Source organism: Hyperolius riggenbachi, chromosome 3 (assembly GCF_040937935.1).
Source record: "Hyperolius riggenbachi isolate aHypRig1 chromosome 3, aHypRig1.pri, whole genome shotgun sequence".
Classification (NCBI taxonomy): domain Eukaryota; kingdom Metazoa; phylum Chordata; class Amphibia; order Anura; family Hyperoliidae; genus Hyperolius; species Hyperolius riggenbachi.
In genome coordinates this window covers 385,097,530-385,115,738 of record NC_090648.1, presented here as the reverse complement: position 1 = coordinate 385,115,738, position 18,209 = coordinate 385,097,530, and the positions used below count along the sequence as shown (strand labels likewise).

The 18,209-nt window shown below is 43.1% G+C and overlaps 1 protein-coding gene across 4 annotated transcripts in view; it reads left to right on the top strand.

Moving 5' to 3' along the window:
* The window catches only part of LOC137561603 (epidermal growth factor receptor kinase substrate 8-like), a 150,737-nt gene that overhangs the window by 117,983 nt on the left and 14,545 nt on the right, over positions 1–18,209 (top strand). For all 4 annotated transcript variants that reach the window (XM_068272915.1, XM_068272916.1, XM_068272913.1 and 1 more), the window contains exons 5-9: positions 3,748–3,815; positions 5,228–5,389; positions 6,620–6,769; positions 10,629–10,711; positions 11,048–11,181. In XM_068272915.1, coding sequence (XP_068129016.1) covers positions 3,748–3,815; positions 5,228–5,389; positions 6,620–6,769; positions 10,629–10,711; positions 11,048–11,181 — 597 coding nt within the window. The remainder of the gene's footprint in view (positions 1–3,747; positions 3,816–5,227; positions 5,390–6,619; positions 6,770–10,628; positions 10,712–11,047; positions 11,182–18,209) is intronic.

The window sequence follows — 18,209 nt, the reverse complement described above, 5'->3', positions numbered from 1 at the left end:
GAAATACCTCTGTAAATGACAATCTTTTGATTTTTTTACACACAATTGTCCATTTACAGAGGTATTTCTCCCACTCAGCATGGGTATGTGTAAAAATACACCACAAAACACATTATACTACTTCTCCTGAGTACGGCGATACCACATGTGTGGCACTTTTTTGCACCCTAACTGCGCTAAAGGGCCCAAAGTCCAATGAGTACCTTTAGGATTTCACAGGTCATTTTGAGAAATTTCGTTTCAAGACTACTCCTCACGGTTTAGGGCCCCTAAAATGCCAGGGCAGTATAGGAACCCCACAAATGACCCCATTTTAGAAAGAAGACACCCCAAGGTATTCCGTTAGGAGTATGGTGAGTTCATAGAAGATTTTATTTTTTGTCAAAAGTTAGCGGAAATTGATTTTAATTGTGTTTTTTCACAAAGTGTCATTTTCCGCTAACTTGTGACAAAAAATAAAATCTTCTATGAACTCGCCATACTCCTAACGGAATACCTTGGGGTGTCTTCTTTCTAAAATGGGGTCATTTGTGGGGTTCCTATACTGCCCTGGCATTTTAGGGGCCCTAAACCGTGAGGAGTAGTCTTGAAACGAAATTTCTCAAAATGACCTGTGAAATCCTAAAGGTACTCATTGGACTTTGGGCCCTTTAGCGCAGTTAGGGTGCAAAAAAGTGCCACACATGTGGTATCGCCGTACTCAGGAGAAGTAGTATAATGTGTTTTGTGGTGTATTTTTACACATACCCATGCTGAGTGGGAGAAATATCTCTGTAAATGGACAATTGTATGTAAAAAAAATTAACAAATTGTCATTTACAGAGATATTTCTCCCACCCAGCATGGGTATGTGTAAAAATACACCCCAAAACACATTACACTACTTCTCCTGAGTACGGCAATACCACATGTGTGGCACTTTTTTGCAGCCTAACTGCGCTAAGGGGTCCAAAGTCCAATGAGCACCTTTAGGCTTTACAGGGGTGCTTACAATTTAGCACCCCCCAAAATGTCAGGACAGTAAACACACCCCACAAATGACCCCATTTTGGAAAGTAGACCCTTCAAGGTATTCAGAGAGGGGTATGGTGAGTCTGTGGCAGATTTCATTTTTTTTTGGTGCAAGTTAGAAGAAATGGAAACTTTTTTTTTTTTTCCTCACAAAGTGTCATTTTCCGCTTACTTGTGACAAAAAATAATATCTTCTATGAACTCACTATGCCTCTCAGTGAATACTTTGGGATGTCTTCTTTCCAAAATGGGGTCATTTGGGGGGTATTTATACTATCCTGGAATTCTAGCCCCTCATGAAACATGACAGGGGGTCAGAAAAGTCATAGATGCTTGAAAATGGGAAAATTCACTTTTTGCACCATAGTTTGTAAACGCTATAACTTTTACCCAAACCAATAAATATACGCTGAATGGGTTTTTTTTTATCAAAAACATGTTTGTCCACATTTTTCGCGCTGCATGTATACAGAAATTTTACTTTATTTGAAAACTGTCAGCACAGAAAGTTAAAAAAATCATTTTTTTGCCAAAATTCATGTCTTTTTTGCTGAATATAATAAAAAGTAAAAATCGCAGGAGCAATTAAATAGCACCAAAAGAAAGCTTTATTAGTGACAAGAAAAGGAGCCAAAATTCATTTAGGTGGTAGGTTGTATGAGCGAGCAATAAACCGTGAAAGCTGCAGTGGTCTGAATGGAAAAAAAGTGGCCGGTCCTTAAGGGGTAGAAAGCCCTAGGTCCTCAAGTGGTTAATGAGGGTGACTAATTGAGTAGAAGTGTCTAACCACTCTGTGGGAGCCAGAACTCTTAATGGTTGGTAGGGGTTCAAAAACTTATTTCACTCAATGCAATGCAAATCAGTTGCTATCTTTTATTTAAGGTTATTTTTTCGATTTTCCTTTTGATGTGCTATCTGCCACTGTTAAAATAAACCTACCATTGAAATGATACTGTTCTGAGACTTTTCATTTCTTTGTCATTGGACAAACTTACAAAATCAGTGAGGGGGTCAAATAATTATTTCCTCCACTGTATAACAAGTGTAGCCACAAAAACACCTGATCTGAAATGTGGACCCCATTATGGGAAGATAGTGAAGTAGTAGTTGGGGGCCCCCTTACAGCTCTGGCCCCCCCTGCAGGCGCAGGGGCTGCTCCCCTCTAGTTACACCCCTGTCTCTGTACTAACTGGATCATTGGATTTTCAAAGAAGGAATTTGATGCATTTTCTGTGTTATCGCTGCCCCAACCTTTTTTTATGAGTGTGAGCCAATGTGCAGTGTGATGCTTTCAGGGATTTTTATGTTCTTGGCTGCTGTAGAGATGAATGTTGCCCTCATTTTGTGGTGTTTGCTGACTGGATTTTATATTTTTTCTTTTACCCAACTGTGCTGAGATGCAAACCAGGGTGGTCAGATATGTTGACGCAATCCTGCCAATCTGACCATTACATTCTGTCGCACTGTTACATGGACCAAAATTCTACCCATTTCTGTGTTGAGCATTTTTATTTATGCCATGGAGAGGAGCAGCAGTAAAGAAAACACGCGTCTTTGTTTTTAGCCAACCAACATTCATAAATATCTTTGCAATAGTCAGATCTTCAGGTCTCACACAGTCTGCTGTTCATCATCTAACTCCTTCCATCTAGGTGGGGTAGAAAGCAAGACAAAATGTGTCATTTCACCACTGGTGTGGTTACTGTTGTGATGTGAGCAGGTATTCTTTGTGACACAGGGAGGTATGTTAAATACATTTACTCTAACCAACATAAAATGTGGCCAAAATAAATCCGGCTGGCTCCATCAGTTTGCCATTCCCATCTTTATGGTGTTAAGAGACAAATGAGTGTTGGCCTATTTGTTTGGTCTTCTGTGTTCTGCATGGATCTGCAGTGAGTTTGCTGTGTAATGGATTCTGTCTCCACTGAGTCATACCTGTGAAGCACAGCTCTGAGAATAACTGCTTGCACATTGCAAGATAGTGGATCATAACACACACACACACACGCTTACACTTACACTTACACACACTTACACACACTTACACACACTTACACACACACACTTATACACACTTACACTTACACACACTTACACTTACACTTACACACACTTACTTACACACACTTACTTACACACACTTACACTTACTTTCCAGTATAAACAGGCTCGTAATTCTGGAAGTTGAAAGTCCTCTTACATGGCAATAATCCAGTTTTGTAATTTCATGAGAATAAACCAAGAGAATCATGGAGGGTTTAATGTATTAGTGTCCCCAAATATCTTAGAATAATTACAGGAAGGTATAACACACTTTTATTTCATCTTTTATCTTCTGATCAGTACTGTTTGAGCTGTAAACAAGCTTGGGACACAAATTGGAAGAAATTTTATCATTGCATTTTGGGAGTCTATTTAGAAAGCTCCTTTTCTGTTTTTCCTAGAGCTCCGCTTATTTGTTTGTCAGATGACCACTAATGGGATACTGATCCTCACAGCTGTGCTGTTACCTGGCAGACTGGAAGGAACTACTGCTTGCAGTTCTTCATGTGGTTTTTTTTTTATTGTGAAAGGGAACATGTTTAACTTTTTGGCTATTTTTAGTTTAATTTTGTCACTTCTAGTGCTCATTTCTGAAATCCCATTTTAGGTTGTGAGCCTCTTATTCTGCTGAAGTGATGTAATTGTGGACATTCATTATTCTGTCAGTTCATATCAATTATCTTTTTCCAGAGCAAAGAAAAAACTATGCCCGGGATACTGTCAGCATCATATCAGAAACCAGCCAGTACCATGTGGAGGTAAGATGTAGTGTTACGTTATCAATGTGAATTTTGTTTGGACAATAGGCTATTGGTGTGATTGAAAATGTGTGTTTTTTTTTTGTTTTTTTAATATAATTAGTAGAAATGGTAAGTGAAGAGTTCAACCAGTGATTAGTAAGCATGTCACTTTTGGCCTTAATTCCCTCTATCGGTATTCTCCTGTCCTGACTACAACTCCTCCATGGTCCGTTAGCATGGAGCACCTGGCAATGATTTCTCTGTGGTCAGTCAGAATGGAGCACCTGACAATAATTTCTCTGTGATCTGTAAGCTCGGTGCTGCTAGCTATAGCTCCTCCACCATCAATGCATGAATGCTGCTGGTCATAAATCATCTGTGTTCAGCAAGCGTTATTCTATGGCTAAAATTCCTCTATGATCAGTAAGCACAATACTGATGTCCACAATCACTCTATGGTCATTAAGCATGATGCTGCTTGCCATATCTCCTCCATGGTCTGTAAACAAGTTGTTTCTGGCCATACCTCTCTGGTGGTCACTAACAAGAAGTTGCTAGCTATTATTTCTCTTTAGCAGGTCATAACTGACCAACTGGCCTGATATGTGTCTGCTTTCTGGATCATTATCTGACATAAGCCCATGTGCTACTAGCTTTTGTCCTGAGTTTTCTCCAAGGTGATACTTTCAAACCTTGCCATTAAAATACCTTTAAAGCTACCATCAAGCAAGAAATTATTAAATATATTTATTTTCTTAGTATCTATTTTTTAGTACTTTTTCAATTGCAATGTTAATTTTTTAGACAAGATGAAAAATGATCTCCTAGGAGAAAAGTTAATACAATAAGCGCCATAGATGGTTAGATGTGGCTTCCTTGCTGTGTGTATTGTTTTTTATTTGAATACATATAACTAGGATTTAGTACTGTGTCCAGCAAAGAGTACATTTCTCATGCACACAATATTTTCTAGTGATTGACGGTATGTGTTGTGTATGCTGCTGATTTGTGTGTCTGATGATTATGTACAAGGGGGAGGTTCTATGAGCATGAAACAATGTTTTTGTTTGTTTTGATTTTTTTAATTGGACTCTGGAGTGACTTCACAGAATCTTTGTACAATTTTTGCTTCATCTAAAGTCTTTTTGTAGAAGGGGACAAGCAAACTCCCTGAAAACTTACATTATATATTTTTTTCTCAGCTAGCCATTAAATAGTATTGTTTTTCAGATCATTTTTTTTCCTGATCTACATAATTCTCTTGGTTAATAAAGGGCACAAAATATTTTTCTGCTAATATAGTCTGAAAAGTCGTAGTAAAGAGCAATAAAAACTGCTCCAAATCTGTTGAACTGCTGCTGTCCTTACCCTGGTCAAGTGGGCATGTAACCTCCATAACCTGTTGTGAAACTGCTGACAATGTCCTGCAGCACCTCACCACCTTCACTATGGATCGGAAAGATGCCATGCTAACAGTGGACGATGGAATCCGGAAGTTAAAGTTACTTGATGCCAAAGGGAAGGTGTGGACCCAGGATATGTATCTGCAAGTTGATGACAAGGGTGTTAGTCTGTACGATATTGAATCAAAGGTAAACTTTCCATGTTGCCATCTCATTTCATACCATTCCAGCATCTCACCCATGCAGTTGCAGTTTTCAGGAATTCAGGCGATGTTTATAATCACAGGACTCTAACATAGCATAGTGTTTACTTGTGGCATGGCATCTACTTAGATACTTAATGTCTCCCAGGAGTCCCAGCTGTTAAGGGCCCTTAATAAAACTAAATGCTCAATATGTTGTTATGCACTGAAGAGCATTCCTGTGGCCATTGGTCTGGAAAAGGTGAAATCTAATGTTTGTGGCTATTTGTCTAGAAAAAAAAAATTGGAATGTGTTTTATGTCATTGTATTGTGCATATGGGCACTGATGCCTGGCATATGCCATAAAGTGTATATACATCACAAACATCTGGCGTATGCCAGGGAGTATCATTTCTGGTGAGTACTTTGGACTAATGGATTGCCCAATCTCTCTGTATTGGGTGATGTTCTTTTTGGATATCTTATGAAGCCATAGAAGTATAAAAATACAGTTAACTGCTTATTCCTAAATCTTGAATGAGATAATGATGTGGCAAAGCCTAGAGCATTCCGTAAACACCATCTGCTTTGCTCTAATTGGATGAATGTACTCACACAGCCACCATGGTGTAGTCAGTTGTGTTGCCTGGTAGGAAGAGACTAGTTAACTTGGCCTTGTTTATATTTTGCTGTTCAATCTGCTTTTTTGCATCAGCCTCCCTTATGTACACCGCAGATGGAGTAGGTGGGGCAGTGGCTCTAGCAGTGAAAATAGTGCATTTGATGTAGCCTTGGAGGACAACTGCAGATAAGTAATTAATGTAGCTGTAGCACCTACAGCTAATCCTAAAGCTACATTTATGAAATTTCTGCAGCTGTCCTCCATGGCCATCAAATCTACCTGCTGTTCCCTGCTATAGCCACTGCCCCACCTACAGCATTATTGTAGTTGTAGGCGTAGTTGGATGCATATTAAGTTATTTGTAGGTATATCTAGGTGTAGCTACAGAGGTGGCTTTTAATGAAGCAGTCGAGGTAGCAGTGGAAGCCCAAAAGTGTAGTAGACATGGCATGAACTAACTGTGGGTTCAGCTGTGGATGTGACCTCAATGCTGTTCTAGTAGCTGTCATTAATGTAGTTGTAGCTGTGGACACGTCTTGATGTAGACCTTTGGGTAGCTTTTGAAGTGGTGGTTGATAATGCACATGCCCAATGTATATTTCATTTTTGCACAGACTGAATTAGAGAACTTTCCAGCAAGCACCATTCAGCACTGTAAGGCTGTCATGAAGGCTTGCAGATATGATTCCATTCTGGCCCTTGTTTGCAAGGAGCCAACCCAGAGCAAACCTGATCTGCACCTTTTCCAGTGTGATGAGATCAAGGTAAGACTAACATGGCTTTTCACCCTCTTTGCATCACAATCACCCCATGCTTATGTAGCGTATTCCTCAGTATGGTGTGATGTGTTTGATAACAACCCTACAAGTGTGTACAGTAATTTCTTCTTCTAATGGACTCATTCCTTCCCCAGCTCACTGCAAGTATTCCTTTTTCTGCCACCCAAATGCATGTATTGATGCATAGATTGCTTGCCAGATTTTTCACACCACTGCATGGATTTCTTCCTCACCCCACTACACACTCATTCCTCATCACCCTAGTGCAATTATTCCTTATTAAAGTGGACCCAAATTAAAAATACGAGATTTCAGAAATAAAATCTATTTTCTAAATTATAATGATAAATAGCAGCCTTTTTTCAGCTGCACGATGACAAATGTAAAATATTTTACATTTATTGGAGGAACCCCTCCCTTCCTTTCATATTGCCGGAACAGAATCCGGCAAACTAGTGGAGTAGGGGGTGTCCGGCAAAGGAGGAATTGCTAATGGCTGCCACCTGTATAACCCGAGTTATGAAAAGAGAAGGGTGAAAAGCATGCACTGAAATGCTCATAGGCTTGAAGGAGTGTTTATTTATCTTTGTATGTGTCAGAGTGCTGCAACTAAATATTTTGAATTAAAAAAAATTTCGGTTTGGGTCTGCTTTAATCACATTTTATGGATTCCTTCCTAATTATCTTACCTCCCTCACCCTATTACATGGATGCCTTCCTCCTCATCCCACATACTGATTCTGTCCTCCTCAACCCACTGCACATATAACCTCATCATCATCATCTGAATGCTCGGATTCCTTGTTCCCTTGCCTCACTGGATGGATTCCTCCCTTCCTCGCCCCCAATACACAGATTTCTTTCTTGATGCATGGATTTCTTCCTTTCCCACCATGGTGAATTAATTCCTTGCTTTATCCTTCTCTTGTGCACGGATCCCTTTATTCCCTTGTTCATGGCTCCCTTTATTCCCATGTGCACAGATTCCTTTTTGTATGGATCTATGTATTCCTTTTTGCACAGAGCTCTTTATTCTTTGTTCCATTATAGATGCATCCATTTATTTACTTGTTTCTCAAATCCTCTATTTTCTTGTGCACAGATCACTTTTTTCCCATGTGCACAGGCCCATTCTTAGCGAAAGGATCTCTTCCTTCACTTGTGCACTACTCCTTTACTTCCCATGTACACCTTTCCCTTGTGCATTATTCCCTTCTTTCGTTGTTCACCAGGCCCTTTCTTCCACATGCACAGGTCTTCCCTTCCCATGTGCATGGCTCCCTTCACTCCCATTGTATTGGCTCCCTTCACTCCCATTGTATTGGCTCCCTTCACTCCCATTGTATTGGCTCCCTTCACTCCCATTGGATTGGCTCCCTTCACTCCCATTGGATTGGCTCCCTTCACTCCCATTGGATTGGCTCCCTTCACTCCCATTGGATTGGCTCCCTTCACTCCCATTGGATTGGCTCCCATCCTTCCCATGTGCATGGCTCCCATCCTTCCCATATGTGCACAGGTCTTCCTTTCTATAGGCCCAACTTCCTTCCCATGTGCATGGATTCCTTACTCCTTTTGACTGCTCTTGCACATGTGTTCTTTGCTTCCTTCCCCTTTGCACACAATTTTATCCTTTCCTGTTCTTTGTGCATGGATTGGTTTGTTGTCTCAACCGATTGCTGCTTTATAGAACGATAGTGGAAGCCATAAACTGGAAGAACATATTAAACTCTTGTGAATGCCAACTCTGTACAGAACACAGTTCATATATGGAGGTAATGGGTGTCCCACCTACGTCAAATATTACCCACTAGGTCTCATTTATTGCACGCCACTTGACTCTGATCTGTATATAAAGTACACAGGAAATGTATTCCATAAGAATTCTACATTCAATGAAAGGGAACCTGAAGTGTGAGGAAGATGGAGGCTACCAGTCCCTTCTTCAGTCCCTTATAGACGGTGCCAGTGCCCTGGCTGTCACGCTCAGCTTTTAGCTTTAGTTGAGTCGCACAAAATCAACAAGCATGCAGCCAGATATCTGATCGCCATGTTCATTGTAGGCTACTGATTAGAGCATTTTTTGCAGAGCATCAGCACAGAAGTCAGGCAGCTACGACTGCTTTTTTAGAGAATGAAGATGACAGCAAGGGTCTTCAAGGACAACTGAAGTGAGAGGTATATGGAGGTTGCCGTATTTATTTCCTTTTAAACAATTCCAGTAGCCTGGCTATCCTGCTGATCCTCTGCTTCTACTACTTTTTGCCATAGCCACTGAATAAGCATGCAGTAGATCTGGCAGTTCTGACATTGTCAGATCTGAGCAATTAGCTGCATCATGCTTCTTTCTCGTGTGATTCAGACACTTATGCAGCTAAATAGACCAGTAGGGCTGCCAGGCAACTGGAAATAAATATGGCAGCCTCCATATTCTTTAAACACAAGAAAGAAAAAGCCAACCATATGGCAAAAAAAAAAATAAAAAAAAAAAGATATATATATATATATATATATATATATATATATATATATATATATATATATATATATATATATATATTCATTCAAGAAATGTGTTCTCTCCAAAATATAAAATCTGCTACATTCAGCAGGTCAAACCATCTGAAAATATACTGAATTCACAAAAATTCATAAGAATACAATTCACAGTGGAATGTATACAGTGTATTATACTCGATAACAGGTAACATATATAGGCTAAGCCAAATGAGCACAGCAAAGACAATTGCAGTTTGTATCTGAAAACAATCACCCAATCCTGGGTGTAAGTAAATAAATAAGGGAATAAACACCGCAGTGCTGGGCGTACCATAAGGCAAAAAAACACCTCTGTAAATATGAATGTAAAAGGTATCTTACCACAAGTGCCCCCTCACAGACGTTCTCCGTGCTGTCCCTCACATGTATCGCAACAGTCCGAAGAAGCGACAAGTCAGACTTTACCTTGCAAAGTTTCCTTGTAGTTGTGGCATCAACAAGGCGGAAATAGTGGGAAATAAAATTGTGTTGCTGTACAAATAGACTAAACCTTATTTTGAATATGCCTAGGAGCATTTGAAAATGGCACAGGTGGCGTCCTTTTTAAAAGGATGCACACTATAATAGCAGATGCGTTGGCTGCCCGCTATGTGAACTGTGGCCATAAATAGTGGGCATAGCTGGCGGCCCCGGCACCTGCTATTTATAGTGTGCACCCTTCTAAACAGGACACTTTTAACTGGGGTTAAAGTTTGGCGCTTATGGTGAAGTTTAAGGTTAGGTGCGAAATGTAAAAGTTGCCTGCCCACGAAGGGGGAGGGTAGAATCCATATATTGATGGAGTTGGGTTTTCTGTCATTTTCTCTCTTTCATTATATAAACTAATAAAATTGCAGTTTATTGATTCCTTTGTTGTTTTGTGGCAGTTTATTTGGTTTGTGTATACTAGGTCTTCCTCAGTATTGTATGTCACGTTACTGTGCTGTTTTTGTATAGCTGTATTGTGGTCCTTAATGAGCTGCTGCATTGTGGTGTTGTGCTTTGGGGGTTGGAGAGTAGTTGTGTGTATGCTGTATGTGATTATGTGCACCAAGCATTTGTGTTGTCATTTTTGCAGTGCGCTGTTGTGATTTTGAGTATAGCTGTAGTGTCGTATGTGGTTGGTGTGGTTGTGGTGTGTTTGGGACATTGTTGTCTTTTGTTGTAGTTGTCTTCTATGTGGTTGTGCCATTTGCTTCATGGTCATTATGCATGGTTGTGTTGTTTATTGTTGTCATGGTGTTGGGTTGTGTATGCCATGATGTTCCTCTTTACATCACTTCTGATTGCCACTTGAATCTCATAGGCTAATCTTATCCAGCAAGATATTGACAGCGCAGTGAGTGACAGCAGAGGAGGCAGAGTGAGGACCCGTCCAGATATACTCAGGTAAATGCAGAAACCGCTCTGGTCTTTATGTATATAAAATCTGTAGGTAATAGTGGTTAATATCCCTAGCTTTGCTTCTCCACTAGCCACATCCCATAAATTTACTGCATTTGTCAGATTAAACATTGAGTTCAGGTATTGTCATGTGATCTACTGTAATATCTGGAGTTAATTGTGGTCACTACTTGTGACCCCTACGGGGTCAACCAATCTGTAACATGGCTTTGATTGGGTAGAGCCCATAGGTTTCCTTCTGGTCATTTATCTGGGTAAGGCTCGTTGACTGCAGTTTGGCTGAGTTTCACATTCTTCAGTAACATTTTCTTTATTCATTAGGAACATTGCAGCAAGTGACAGTAAAGTTCCTCCTCCTCCTCATGCCTCTGCTCCAAAGCCCCCTGGATCCTTCATCCAGGGAGATATGCGGGGTCGTGTACCTACCTGGTCATCCTGGGCAGAATATGGAGACGGTAAGAGAAAAAAGCATTCATTCTAGTTTGAAGTCACTGTACTTTTTTGATAAGCATCTAATCTGTCTTCTGCTATCGAAGAGTTATCTTGGTGATTGGTGGTCTATAAATACACTGTTACACTGTTCTGTCTAACAGGCAATCACATTCATTATCCATTAGATGCCTTTCCACTATTGGGCCCTATACAGACGGCGTCCCTTAAAGGACTACTGCAGTGAGAGGGATATGGAGGCTGCCATATATATTTTGTTTTAAACAATAGCAGGCAGCTCTGCTGGTCTATTAGGCTGCAATAATGTCTGAATCGCACCAGAAACAAGCATGCCTCTAATCTTGTCAGATCTGACAATAATGTCAGAAACACCTGATCTGCTGCATGCTTGTTCAGGGTCTCTGGCTGAAAGTATAAGAGGCAGAGGATCAGCATGACTGCCAGGCAAGTGGTATTGTTTTAATGGAAATAAATATGGCAGCCTCTATATTCTTATCTCCTAAATTGCCCTTTAAAAGCTTCCCCATTCCCCTGTGAGGGCTTCTAAATTTGCCACACAGGCACCATCAGGAGTAAGGCCAAGCAAACATGGGAAGAACATACAAACTTCATGTAGACAATGTTTAGACTGGGAATGCAGCTCTGCATGGAAAATTGTTAGTTACCATAAGGGGCGTATCTGGGTAATATAGCGCCTATGGCAAATACTTAAATTGTGCCCCATATCCATTTGCGCACCATATCCAATTGTGCCACGTATGCAGACTGAAGGTGTTCCTGCAGTATTGATATCCAGAAGTGTACACCACAGTATTGATAGCCAGAGGTGCCTCCGGGTATACGTAGTAAGAATTAGCCCCCCAGTATTGTTAATCAGAGGTAGCCCCCAGCATAGGTCACCAGAGTTATAGACCCCCAAGTATATGTTACGAGCTGCATTTATCAGTATGGTGGTGGAGCATGTGGGAGGAAGGGGCAGCCATAGGCGCCCATGGTGCTGTGGCGCCCATGGCACAAGCCATGCCTACACCCCTCTAGCTTTGCCTCTGGTTACCATGCTGCCATCCCTTAACCATGTTGCATCCAGACCTTGTTTCCCCTTATGTACCAGAGCAGTTTTGATGTTTTAGCTATGTCCCTATTAACCACTTGCCGACCACCCACTACCTATGGGTGTCAGCAAAGTGGCACCCCCCAGGACCGCGTAACACCGATCGGCGGCGGTACCTGGGGGACTGAGTTGCCCGGGGATCGCGTGCATGATGCGCGTGCATCCGCCGGCATTAGGCTCCGCCCACCCGGCAGGTTGTTAACCCCCGATCTGCCCCATACACTTTAAGTTAACAAAGTGTATTATACAGGCTGCCTCCTGCCCTGGTGGTCCCAGTGATCGAGGGACCCACCAGGGCAGGAGGCAGCCCTTCTAGTAAACGCCCAAGCACACTGATCCTGCCCCCCCTGCCCCCTGATCTCCCACAGCACTCCTCAGACCCTCCCCCTCAGACCACTGTTTGCACCCAATTGCACCCAATCACCCCCCTAATCGCCCATCAATCACTCCCTGTCACTATCTGTCAACGCTATATTTTAGATTAGGTCCTAAACTGCCCCCTGGGGGCTCCTGATCACCCCCCACACCCTCAGATCCTCCCCAGACCCACCCCCACCCATCAGATCAGATCCTAACCTGCCGCTTGCGGGCACCTGATCACCCGCCCACACCCTCAGATTGCCTGCAGACCTGCCCTCAGATCACCTCCCAAGTGCATTGTTTACATCTGTTCTCCCCTCTAATCATCCACTGATCACCTGTCAATCACCCATCAATCACCCCCTATCACCACCTGTCACTGCTACCAATCAGATCAGACCTTAATCTGCCCCTTGCGGGCACCCAATTACCCGCCCATACCCTCAGATCACCCTCAGACACACCCTGATCACCTCGCCAGTGCATCGCTTGCATCTATTTTCCCCTCTAATTACACCCTGATCACCTATCAGTCACCCCCTGTCACCACCTGTCACTGCTACCCATCAGATCAGACCCTAATCTGCCCTTGCGGGAACCCAAACATCTGCCCACACCCTCAGAATGCCCTCAGACCCCCCCCCCCCCTGATCAACTCCCCAGTGCATTATTTACATCTGTTCTCCCCTCTAATCACCCACTGATCACCCATCAATCACTCATCAATCACCACCTGTCACTGCTACCCATCAGATCAAACCCTAATCTGCCCCTTGCGGGCACTCAATTGCCCGCCCACACCCTCAGATTGCCCTCAGACCCCCCCCCCCCCTGACCACCTCCCCAGTGCATTGCTTGCATCTATTCCCCCTTCTAATCACACCCTGAGACACCCATCAATCACCTCCTGTCACCACCTGTCACCCCCTAGCACACCTACCCATCAGATCAGGCCCTAATTTTCCCCATGTGGGCTCCTGATCACTCGGCCAAACCCTCAGATCCCCTTCCAATCACTTCCCCAGTGCATTGATTGCATCTATTCTCACCTCTAATCACCCCCTGAGACACCCATCAATCACCACCTGTCACCCCCTAGCACTTCTATCCATCAGATCAGGCCCTAATCTGCCCCCTGCGGGCTTCTGATCACCCGGCCAAAACCTCACCCTCCCCACCGCAATGACAGAAATTTTTTTTTCTGATCACTGCTGGTCTCTACGACTTAATTGTGGCTGAGACCAACCGTTATGCCACACAATACACAACCACCAATCCAAGAAGCTACCATGTCCAGCCTTTTCGGTGGAAACCACTCCTAGTTTCCTAACGTAACATTTTTTGGGGCCTTCTCCTTAACATGGGTCTAGTCAAAAGGAATGTATTGCGGTCTTATTGGTCTACGCACCCAATACATCACATGCCCATGTTCTCTGCTTCCATGTCCAGGTCACGATTTGAGAACATCCTGCGCTTCCTGCACTTCAGTGCCAATACAACCTGTCATCTAAGAGGCCACCCTGCTTATGACCGGTTCCACAAAATTCGGCCCCTCATAGACCACCTGTCATCAAAATTTGCAGATGCTTATACCCCTGAACAGTCATTTTAAAGGCATTTGGTTTGCAGATTACTCCTCATGGTTTTGAGCCCTTAAAAATTTTATTTTTTGTCACAAGTTAGTGGAAAGTGACACTTTGGGAAAAAAAAAAACAATAAAAATCAATTTCCGCTAACTTGTGACAAAAAATAAAATCTTCTATGAACTCACCATGCCTCTTAGTGAATACTTTGGGATGTCTTCTTTCCAAAATGGGGTCATTTGGGGGGTATTTATACTATCCTGGAATTGTAGCACCTCATGAAACATGACAAGTGCTCAGAAGAGTCAGAGATACTTCAAAAAGGGAAAATTCACTTTTTGCACCATAGTTTGTAAACTCTATAACTTTTACCCAAACCAATAAATATACACTTATTAGATTTATTTTTTTTTTTATCAAAGATATGTAGCACAATACATTTGGACAAAAATGTATTTAGCAATTTTACTTTATTTGAAAAATGTCAGCACAGAAAGTAAATTTTTTTTTTAAACAATTCATGTCTTTTTTGATGAATATAATAAAAACTAAAAATCACAGAAGCAATCAAATGGCACAAAAAGAAAGCTGTATTAGTGACAAGAAAAGGAGGTAAAATTAATTTAGGTGGTAGGTTGTATGACCGAGCAATAAACCGTTAAAGCTGCAGTGGTCTGAATGGAAAAAAAAGTGTCTGGTCCTTAAGGGGTTTTAAGACTGCAGTCCTTAAGTGGTTAAATCAGCAATAACTGTATCTCTACTTATGACACCAAAATGAAACCTATATTGTTTTTTTTTCCAAGACAAACTATATACGTCCATTGTATGGCATTTTTTTTCCCTCAAACTATTTTGTTTTCTATGCATTTTAATGGGAAAAAGGGAAAAAATATACGATTCTGACAAATTTGTTTAAAAGGAGATAAATATGGCGGCCTCCTTATAGCTCTCACTTTAGCTGGCTTTTAACCAGTTAACCATCGAGGGTTTTTTTCCCCTTATGGACCAGAGCAATTTACACATTTCAGCGCTCTTTCACTCACAATAACTTTATCACTACTTTATTACTTTATTACTACTTATTTTGCCACCAATTCGGCTTTCTTTGGGTGGTACATTATGCTAAGAATTATTTAATTCTAGGGGGCGTGGCTTGCTCGTTGCCGGATGAGGACGCAGACTGCTTAAGCTCCCGGGCCCGCGCTCTCTCCCTGCTGCCTAACCTTAATTATACGGCTCACAGCTTGCTCATGACGGGTCGGAGGAAGAGGGGGAAAGATTCTGCACCTCCCAAGCCCAGTAGATCACAAATCAAACACTTCTTGAGACCACTGGAGAAACAGCTCGCTGATGCGCGCTCATCCAAGATGGCGTCTGAAGCCTCTACATCCCCACGCCAGAATGCTGCGCAACATGGAAACTCTCCAAAGCCTCAGCTACCCAAAGCAGGTACCGCTCAAGCTTCCCCACCGACTGCGGACACCCAACATCCCCAGAACTCTCCACTTAGACCGCCTGGATCATCCCCGCAGTTGAATGCCCCGTACTCACCGCAGACCACGTCCGTGCGCTCGCAGCAGGCCTCACCAATGGTGGCCACCGCCCACCTCGAGGGAATTTCTCCCAGATCATCTCCCCTGGCGAACGCTCAACACTCACCGCAGAATGCTGCCAGGCGCTCGCCGCAGATCTCACCACTAGCGGCCACCACCCAACCTGGGGGCTAACCCCGCTCCATATCCAGCGACTACATAGAGGTTGACCTACACGAATACATCCGTACGCTCCCCACAAAGGACGACCTCGAGAACTGTGTGGCCCGCATTGAAGCGGCATATAGGCGGGAGATGACAGACCTTAAGGCAGATATTACCTCGATAGGCGGCCGATTAGAAGAAATTGACGCAGCACAGGGGGATCTCTATGCTCGAGTCGAGGCCCAACAAGACCAGATTAACTCTCAAGGTCAGTGCCTTCAATCTTTCTTCCTTCAAATGGATGATTATGAAAACCGCAATAGACGGAACAATCTCAGGATTAGAGGCCTCCCCGAATCTGTCGATTCCGCCTCGCTTAACCCCACACTGATCACACTCTTCAACAACCTTCTTAACCGTCCCACAGACACTCAAATTGAAATAGACCGGGCTCACAGAGCCCTTGCTGCCAAGCGCCCTGATCAATCTCTTCCTAGGGACATTATTTGCCGTATACACTTTTTTGGTCTGAAGGAGGAAATACTACGTGCTGCTCGCCCCCAACCAGACATTGAGGTGGACAGTGCCAAGATCATCATACTGCCGGACCTTTCCCGCACTACTCTTCAAATGCGTAAGGCACTTGGTCCGCTCACTTCAATGCTCCGTGAACGCCAGATGCAGTACAGATGGGGATACCCTTTTCGTCTGACCATTACTCACGACGGGAAATCGGCTAACTTTACATCTCCCACAGATCTACATAGAATCCTCCGTGCATTTGATCTCCCAACTGTGACTTTAGGCGAATGGCCTTTCCCCCTGCAGAGCAACAAACCTGGCCTACCACAACGTAAGAAATGGCGGCTCCAGCGGTCTCGCTATAGACAGAATGTGACTTGATCTCGTTCTTCTAAGGCACTTAGCCCTGGATATCTGGACGTCTATTTCTCCAAGCCCCGACTGGGCTTGATGGGTCGCAAGTATTTTTGTTTCTTCTAGTTCCTCAACCCCCTCCCCCCGTTACCCCCGTTCCTTTCCTTCTACCCATCTTACTGTTACAGGTGGACATTACTATTATGTTATAACCTTTGATTTTACAGGGATGCTGATGCAGAGACTAAACCATACTGGTTCAGAGGTCGTTCACCTTTATAACGGTTGTTAAATACCTTTGAACCTTTGTCTATACATTATCCCTGGTTCATAAGACATAGTTAATTGAATTACATGTATAATGGTCACCCTGGGTTCTTTTTTTTTTTGTTTCTTTTCTTTTGAAAAACGAAGGAATATCTGTAGCGGTTGAGCCAGTTCTATATAATTCTCAATGTATGTTTAGGTGCAGCAATGTGGAGTGGGCGTGGTCACCCCCTTCTCCGTGATGGGCTCCCGCGCTCCCCTGCACACCGCCATCCAAGGCTTTTTGCCTTGGTATGGCCACTTTTTTCGTGCCTTTGGAGGTTCAGCTGGACTCGCTTGTTCAGCTCTCTACCTCTCACAGATAGCTCGCTATCTGCTTTTTCTATACCCTCTTCTTTTCTGCTTTTCCACTTTGACTACTTTCTTTCCTCTCCTCCACTATATCCTCCCTGTTCTCCCCCCCTACTGACAGTGTGATGCCCGACATGCCTCTTTTCTTATCAACACCATCTAAGGATCATGGGTGACCTAAATGTGTTATTAAATAATGTGAAAGGCTTTAACATTCCGAATAAACGCTCCCAGATCTTATACCATGCTCATAAGCAGAGAGCTTGTAGGTCGCATCTGTTGCGCGTCACTGAGTCCCGCATGCGCACTGTGAGCCAGGCCCTCTCTGCCAGCCGACCAATCACCTCCGAGGATGGGCGCCGTCGCGCCACCGGAAGGGGCGGGGCTTTTCCCCGTCATATGCCGGTCCCGCTTCGGTTGCCTTTCTTGTGGAACGCAGCGTGACCAAGCGTCCTGGTGGACGCGAAACGGCCGTCGCCGACCCTTCCACAGCCCTGAGCACCCACCTCCAACCCACTCCACATACGCCATGGAATACCAGGTGATAACTATTTGACTTTGTACACTGCACAAGCTGTTTTACAATAAATAAGCTGAATGACGGATGGTGCCCAGATCTGCTTCTTGTTCACAAATCATAAGCAGAGAGCGTCTATTCTCATGTTGCAGGAGACCCACTTCAAACTTAATCATACACCACCTATCTCCTCTAAATATTACCCGGTATGGCACCACTGTTATAACCCAGACAGTCGTTCTAAAGGTGTCTCTATTGGATTTCATAAGTC